Source organism: Neomonachus schauinslandi, chromosome 14 (assembly GCF_002201575.2).
Source record: "Neomonachus schauinslandi chromosome 14, ASM220157v2, whole genome shotgun sequence".
Lineage (NCBI taxonomy): Eukaryota > Metazoa > Chordata > Mammalia > Carnivora > Phocidae > Neomonachus > Neomonachus schauinslandi.
Window position 1 is genome coordinate 59,082,554 of NC_058416.1, and position 8,872 is coordinate 59,091,425.

General features: G+C 35.7%; 1 protein-coding gene across 1 annotated transcript in view; it reads left to right on the plus strand.

Annotated features, from left to right (window-relative positions):
• Window positions 1–8,634, plus strand: part of TWSG1 (twisted gastrulation BMP signaling modulator 1) — a 78,460-nt gene extending 69,826 nt beyond the window's left edge. The window contains exons 4-5 of the mRNA XM_021689464.1: window positions 2,626–2,892; window positions 5,610–8,634. Of these exons, the coding sequence (XP_021545139.1) occupies window positions 2,626–2,892; window positions 5,610–5,791 (449 nt within the window). The 3' untranslated portion in view covers window positions 5,792–8,634. The remainder of the gene's footprint in view (window positions 1–2,625; window positions 2,893–5,609) is intronic.
• Window positions 8,635–8,872: the final 238 nt, after the last annotated feature.

Sequence of the window (8,872 nt, forward strand, 5' to 3'; positions counted from 1 at the left end):
CCCTGTCCATTTTGGCCATTCTAACTGGTGTAAGGTGGTATCTCAACGTGGTTTTGATTTGAATTTTGAAATAGCCTGATGGCTAATGATGATGAACATTTTTTGATGTGTCTGGTTAGCCATTTGTATGTCTTCTTCAGAGAAGTGTCTTTTCATATCTTCTGCCCACTTTTTGACTTGATCATTTGTTTTTTGGGTGTTGAATTTGAGAAGTTCTTTATAGATCTTGGATACCAACCCTTTATCTGTAGTGTCATTTGCAAATATCTTCTCCCATTCTGTGGGTTGCCTCTTTGTTTTGTTGACTGTTTCCTTTGCTGTGCAGAAGCTTTTTATCTTGATGAAGCCCCAAAAGTTCATTTTTGCTTTTGTTTCACTAGCTTTTGGAGATGTATCTTGAAAGAAGTTGCTGTGGACGATGTCAAAGAGGTTACTGCCTGTGTTCTCCTCTAGGATTTTGATGGATTCCTGTCTCACATTGAGGTCTTTTCATCCACTTTGAGTTTATCTTTGTGAATGGTGTTAGAGAATGGTCGAGTTTCATTCTTCTGCATGTGGCTGTCCAATTTTCCCAGCACCCATTTATTGAAGAGACTGTCTTTTTGCCATTGCATGTTTTTTCCTGCTTTGTCAAAGATTATCTGACCATAGAGTTGAGGGTCCATATCTGGGTTCGAGTCTGCACAACCCTATCCTCAGCTCTTGCCATGTTCCTTAAAGTAGTAAAGTGTCATGTGGAAAACACGAGATGATTTTTCCTTCTGCCTAAACTTATAAAAGGTCAGAATTTATAAATTTGGTTTAACTTTTCAAAATTTTAGTCTGAGGAAAAAGAAAAACTCCATACTAGGCCTAATGAATACTAAACCAAAATGAAGTATAATTTAATTTTTTAAAGTATCATTCACAAAAGGAAATCCAGAGGGCTCCTTTCCAGTTATTATTGCTACTAAACAATGTACCCCAAAACATAGTGGCTTAAAACAGTAATAATCGTTTAATTAGCTCATGAACCTGTGTTCTGGGTAGCTCCCTTCTGCTCCACATAACATCAGCTGGAATAGCCCAAAGATTGGGGCTGATTAAGTATTTTCTCAGCTCTCCCCTTTACAGCAAAACACCCCGAAGGAGTTTTCTATCGTCACTATCCCTAATTCTCTTCTGCCATTTTCCCTTTTTAAGATTATTTTAAAAAATAATTCATTTTGAAATAATTTTCAAATGTAGAGAAAATCTGCCAGAAGGGGTAAGACTCCTGTATCCCCTCACCCAGATTCCCCAGTTACTAACATTTTACTGAATTGGTTCCATTGTTCATTACCCCTTCCTCTCCCTTCACACACACTCCCCAAACATGCATGATCATTCAACCTTTTTTGAACCTTTAGAAATCAAGCTTTATACATGATAGCCCATCACTCCTAAATGTTCCAGTCTGTATTTTCCAACAAAAACATTCTCCTACATAACTGGCATGCACCCTCCAAGTAAGGAAGCCAACATTGTTACAACACTGCCACCCAGTCCACAAACCTCATTCATATTTTGCCAACTGTCTTAGCAGTATCTCTTGTGATATCTTTTCTGATCCAGGCTCCTGTCCAGAATATGTGATGCATTTAGTTGTCATGTCTGATCAGACTCATTCAATTTGAAACAGTACTGTAGTCTTTCCCTTGACAGTTTCATTGAGTACAGACTTTACATTATGTAGGATGACCCTAAACCTTGATCACCTGATGTTGACTGATAACCATACTTAAAAGTTAGACATTCTTGGCAACAACAGCACTGAAATGAAGTTATGCATTACATGAAGTGATACACATCAACCTGTTGCATCACTGGTCATGTTAACCTTGATTTCCTGATCACATTGGCATCTGCCAGATTTTCTACCCTTTTGTAATTGGTTAGTATTCTGTAGAGAGTTTTCCAAGAGTACTTTAATATGTTCCTCATCTAACCTCCACCCACCAGCTTTGGCATCCATTGACATCTGAATCAAACACCTCTGTGATAGTTGCCAGCTGGTAATTTTCTATTTCCTTCATTTCTTCTACATTTATCAGTTGGATACTCTACTAAAAGGAGGAGCTTTTCCTTCATTTATTTATTCATTTATTGATAACATAAAGACTCATTAATTCCTATTTTATTTATAGGGGGTAATCCATTATTATCATTATTTATTTTGATATTAAAATTGTCTATTTGGCCAGTGGGGGCCCCTCTCGTTGCTTCCTGTGTTTTTTTGATACATCCCATCATTCACTGAGCATTTCCTTACTTTTAGGCATAGACAGTATCCCAGGGTCATTTTGTACTTTCCCTGGCCCAGCCCTGGAATCAGATTTTTCTCCATATAGCTCTGGTTCCTCTTAGCAGAGGATAGGTATTTAGAAAACAACCTCTGAGCACTTGATGTGCTTGATGCTACGGGGGTGTCATCACTTCTAGGGCCCCTTAGCCAAAAAAGTTAGGAAAATATCTACATATAATGTTAGAAGCAAATTATTTTTAATATGTTGGAGCTTTGATTGCAGGCATTAACTAACAATATTGCATGATATTCCAATCAGTGAGAAAAATTAACTTTTCTTTTCTTTGTTCCTCCTCCCCTAGGTATGTGTAATCCTCGAAACTATAGTGACACACCTCCAACTTCAAAGAGCACTGTGGAAGAGCTTCATGAGCCAATCCCTTCTCTCTTCCGGGCTCTCACAGAAGGAGACACTCAGTTGAACTGGAACATTGTTTCCTTCCCTGTCGCAGAAGAACTCTCACATCATGAGAATCTGGTTTCATTTTTAGAAACTGTGAACCAGCCACACCATCAAAATGTGTCTGTTCCTAGCAATAATGTTCACGCACCTTATTCCAGTGACAAAGGTAACTACCCACAGTTGACTTTCTATCTTGCCCCCTCACTTGCTGTGTGATCTGTGAAACTTATATTACCTTTTAGAGCAGTTTTTGGCTTTGAGTTTATCTAGTCTTAAGTAAATTATGGACTTTAATAACCCCAGTCCTTAAGTAGATAAGGAGGTATGTCAAGCATATTGTCACCACTCAGTGATAGAGATTGTGTTGGAAGATAGATAACCTGGTTCTAATTTTGATGTTTATTTGTGTTAGGCTTTAGTTGTTCTTTCCATAAGATAGCAACAGTGCTGCTTGCTTAATATAGTATTGCTTACTGTCAGATAACATTCAGAGAGTCCCAGGAAGTCACGTTTTTGTAATAGCATTGGCACTACAAATGATGCCAGGGTCATCAGCTAAATTTCTTTATGGGCAAGTTGATATTACAGATATCTAATTTCCAGGTATAAACTAACTCCAGTACTCTTGGTCAGAAGGGGAACTAAATGGAAGAATGGCTTATATAACTTTGAGAAGCATATTAAAGAACGCTTATTAATGTGAAGTCATTCCTTAATTTTGGAATGTACAGGGTATGTAACTTTTATAAAGTCTTCGATATTTTCAAGTAAAAGCCTCTGCACAATTTTACTGTGGAAAAATAAGGCAGTTATGAAAATAGCAGTTATTTCTTAAAATATGAGATGAATTATACATAAATAGTATAACTTGTACTCTTTAAGATTTTATTTATTTGAGAGAAAGCGAGTGAGAGAGAGAGCATGAGCAGGGACTGAGGGAGAGAGAGAGAAGCAGACTCCCCACTGAGCAGGGAGCCTGACATGGGGCTTGAGCCTAGCACCTTGGGATCATGACCTGAGCCAAAGGCAGATGCTTAACTGACTGAGCCACCCAGGCGCCCCTATACTTTTTTTATTTGGCTTTTTGTTGTGCCCTCTATTACAGTCCTGCCTTTGTGAAATAGTATGAACTTTGGACATCAGTAGTAAAAGCAAAACAACATTTGTTAATGATATTCAGATTAAGAATTCTTATTGGGTTTTTTTGTTAAACTACCTTAAAAGACAAATTCTAGATTTTGGAAAAGATCAGAAATATATGGAGTGTGCCTTATTCAGATATTTTGCTACCATTTTCCCCATTAAAATGTAATCTACATAATAGATACTAAATAATTCATAAATTTTGTTCAAATGTTATTTAATTTAATGAAATAATTACCAGGCAGCCAAGTTTCCTGGAAATACCAACTATCTTTCAAGACAGAGTTAAAATTTTTCCTCTTTGACACCTTCTCTAGGTACCCCTTGCTCCCAGGTGGAATAAACTGCCTCCTATTCCTATAATTGCCTTCTCCCCATATTTATTTTTCGATTTGTTGTCTGTTTTTACCTTCTAGGTCTACCATTTTCTACTTAGTTCCTTAGATTCTCTGGTTACTCTTTGAGTCCTAATGGCTATTATTCCATAGTAGGTGTTCAGTAAATACTTGTTGAATAAACAAATGAAAGGAAGTTGGTAAATACTAATCACCTGAGATTCAAAGCTCCCCTGTCCTGCTCACTGCCAATCCCTAGTCTGCCTGGTCTCGTGCTATACTGGCCTCCCTGTTTTCCATTTTGACATGACACTCAGTAGTGGTTCTGTTGTCTCCTGATGCTAACCATTCACTGCAGTGGGCTTGCCTCCACTCCATTCCCCATGCACACTACACTGGTGTCCTTGTGACTTTCCTTATTTTGTTACCTGGTAACTTTGCTTTTAATTCTTCTTCTAATACAAGTCCAGATTTTTCCATTAAGCCTTTCCTTACTATTCAGACCCCTGGTGATTTATCAGTTCTGTAAATGGCTCTGTAAAATAACAGACTTTAATCATACTCTCTCAATTAATGGTTTTTATTGTTTTTTATTTATTTCACATACCTTATGCTCCTACCAAGGTCATCAGATGGCATTAACTACCAGGAGAACTAAAAATTGAAACAATTGAAAATAGTTGTGTTGAAAAGCAAGACTAGAAATTGCTACTGATAATAAGAGTATTTTTTAATAGCCAGTGCTGAATTGTGCCATGTGTTGCTAACCACTTTGCATCATTTGAATTAAGTTTGCTTTATTTTATTGTAAATTCTCAGTATAACTTTAGAACAGTATTTTTTTTTTTTTTTTTTAGAGAGGGAGTGAAAAGAGTGAGGGGCAGAGGAAGAAGGAGAGAGACAATCTTTTTTTTTGAGAGAGAGAGAGAGAATCTTAAGCAGGCTCCATGTCTAGCATAGAGCTGGACTGTGGAGCTCAATCTCACGAGCCGAAGTCAAGACTTGGATGCTCAACCAACTGAGCCACCCACGTGCCCCTAGAACATTATTTTTCAAACTTCTTTTAGCTGGAGAATTCTCTCCTCTAAGGAAATCTTACCAGAAATGCCCAATTTAAAAGTCACAGCTCTGAAGCATATCAAATGTTAAGCCCAGTAACCTTAACTTTGAGATCAAAGTCTAGAATCTAAGGAAGCCCCTTTACCTTCTTCAGCTGGAGTGGGAGACTTTGACTTCCTTCTCAATATAATTAACATATGTGATCTTTTTTCCTACACCTCATCCATTGTCCTATGCAGAGTAGCAGTAAGGGAACTAAGAATAACTATTAATATCAGCCAGGTATTAAATCATTTCCTGCTTTACCTCTTTTCTTGCTCTGAGCTCTTAATTTTTTATTTTTCAGAACACATGTGTACTGTGGTTTATTTTGATGACTGCATGTCCATACATCAGTGTAAAATATCCTGTGAGTCCATGGGAGCATCCAAATATCGCTGGTTCCATAACGCCTGCTGTGAGTGCATTGGTCCAGAGTGCATCGACTATGGTAGTAAAACTGTCAAATGTATGAACTGCATGTTTTAAAGGAGAAGAATGCAAACCAAAGCAATTTAGTCAACAAGAAAGATATAAAAAGCTATTTGGTGAGGTCTACTGGTTGCACCAGAATGCTAGCAGGTTAAGAAGATAAAAAGAATTTGGACTGAGTTAAAGTATGACAAATGCAGTAATGTGTTAAATTATAACTGCTCTGGTTGATTTTATAGCCCACTGTCAGTAAGTCCCTTCCCCTATATACATTTACAGCTTTGGTCGTATGAGAAGCAAGTACACAGAGAATTCCTTGAAAGATCTGAGGTCTCTGACATAAAGCCTGATGTCATTTTTTTCTAGCATTCCAAAAGCCTTTGGTTTTGAAAGTGTTAGAGCATGTTAACATAAGTTATGATTTCTTCATTTACTACTACTGGGACACTGAGTTTTTCCAGTTGTACGCTAGACTTCATTCACTGTGCCTTGACTCGTTTATCTCCTTTATCTAGATATTCAAATATATCACCCTGAGAACTCACATAAAAATCACCGTTAAAAGCTTAATTTCAAACCTTGTAATGTTCGTTTTAGAAAGTAAATGCTTACTACATTTTACAGTTTAGAACTTTTATATAGTAGAATCCATCCTGTAATACACATGTTGACAGAACTTTGGGGAAAGTTTCTCCTTCTCCTACACCCCCTTGCCCAAAGTACTGAGTAGGTAGTGATAAAAGAATTTTGAACAAGAATTTCAAGGCACACCTGTATCACTGCCTTAAATATTCTGCTAGGTAAATAATGAGAAAGTTAAAGCATTTCTCTGACTTAGGGTACCAGCTTAAAGAGCCCTAGCAATGGGAAATGCCTGCCAAATCAGATGCTACTGAGAGCACTAGGGAAATGGCTTGTCCCGTTGTACAGAGATGGCAAGGCTGAAAGGAGAAGCCATGCTGCTGGGTAGAGAGAACAAGCCCACTCAGCCTTAGCATGGGCAGAGCCATGTTCCCCAATGATGAGTGATAGGGGATAAAGAAGAAACTTATGGGTATGAGCAGGGAAGGTTGAAAGTGCTGGCAATTCTTACGGGAAACAAATCTAAAACTATTTACATTAATTATTTTATTATATTGTAATCTTTCCTTTAGGTTTCTGTCTGGATTGAATGTTCTTATTAAACAAATATAATCCTACAGTGGGAGGTTAAGATTATGAAATGAAAAAGATCTGTTCAAGATGATGTTAACTATAGACTGTTTTGTTTTACATGTTTCAATAATGATAAATACTGTGTACCCTTCATCATAATAAAATCCCAGTCTTCAAGCATGAATCTAAAACATAAATATTTATATTACAGAGACTCTTAATTTTACAAAATTATTAATTTCTTCAGTACATTATGAATTACAAGTAACTTGTAGGAATATCTTTTTATATGTCTAAATATTTTAGTACATAAAAATAGCTAATGCTCTTAGACACTTTGTATTCATTATATGAATAGTAGTTACAAGATCATATGTAATATCATGATTAACTGTCATAAAATCTAAAGCCTTAATACCTTTTCTGTTCTTTCAGACAACTCTAATGAATACTCAAGGTACTTTAGCCTTTTCAAAAACTTTTGGCCTTTCAAAAAAAAGCTAAAATTTAGCTCTTGTATGTATATTTAAAATCGGAAAACATTGGGATATCTTTTTCTTCCTTTTATCTAGAATGCCTCTGTTTAAAAGTGCCTTGAAAACATTTTAGCTCCCCTTCCTCATTAATGCCTATAAAGCTAAAGGTTTTCTTAAAACCTTTTAAACTTAAAAAAGAGAAAGTTTTAAAAGAATCTGCATCCAGCTTCTTCATTTCCACTTCGCTATTCTTCAAAGTAATTTCATACTTATGAATAAAGAAATCGTTTTTTGTTTATTGACAGCCTGCTTAATGTTGCCTTAAATATGTCAACAAACGTTTTTTAACTGCATTTATCACCTTGATTAGGCTCTCATTATTAAATTTTCAAATGTAATATCTCTTTTGCCCCTATACTGGGAGGGTAATTTCTTGAACCATGTTGTATTTGACCTGGTTTTCCTTATATCTTTTTCTCCCAATAGAAATTACCCCTAAATGTAATGGTAAATTTTATATTCAATTTTACTTAGTTTTTGTGGTTTATGATGGGGTTGAAAGACAGAGTTCACCTAAAAGATTCCATTTCCAGTTTATAATGTATTTCAGGTTTTGAATAACAATGTTTTCCAAATTAAAAATACAACATTTGAGAAATCAGTAGCCCCACTAAAATTTAGACCTTTTATTACTATTCTAAGTACAATTCACTTCTATATTGAAGCTCTGGTAAAAATTCTTTCTTTTTTTAAATCAAAAATTAGGTTGTTAACTTTTTTATAACTAGGTAAAAAGAACTGAAATAGTAGGTATTATATAAGCCATATATAAAAGGTTCTTTGCTCCTAATTAGTTTTTTGTCCCTCCCCACCCCAATTAGCATCAAATTATTGCAAAAATTGTACTCAAAATAGTGGCACCAAATCAAATGATAATTCAAATAAAGCAAGTCTTTGTTTACATAGAATGCTATAAAGAGAGGCTTTCATTTAGAAAAACTATTTCTAAAGATTCAGAAAACAAAATTGGTAAGATATTAGAATATTGGAACAATTATTTATAAAGCAGAGTAGCATCAAAATAGAGAAAAGAAACTAAGACCAAGTTTGTTTTTGTGAAAGCTTCTTTGAAGATTTTAAAAATCTATTTTACATTCCCCAGAGTCTATGTTAATTGTATTTCACATGATCTACAACATACAGAACTATGTATTTTTTCTTTGGTTGTCCCTATAAGCAAAAGAGTATTTTAATAAAAAATTGCAATGAGTGTGTCATGCTTTTTGTTAACTTCAGCATAGAAACACCAGAATAAGTTTGACATTTCTGTCTAGTGAAGTTATAGTTTAAAGGAACCATGTCCCCTTCTCTCTGGATGTCCCTGCAGGTTGTGTTGAAACAAAGGCTCTTTAGCAGTTTGCTCTCTGCTTTTTCAAGTGCTTTATTCCAATAAGGGGGAAACTTTGAAATGAAATACTTAATATTCTCCTTGTTCTGCGAGCCTCAG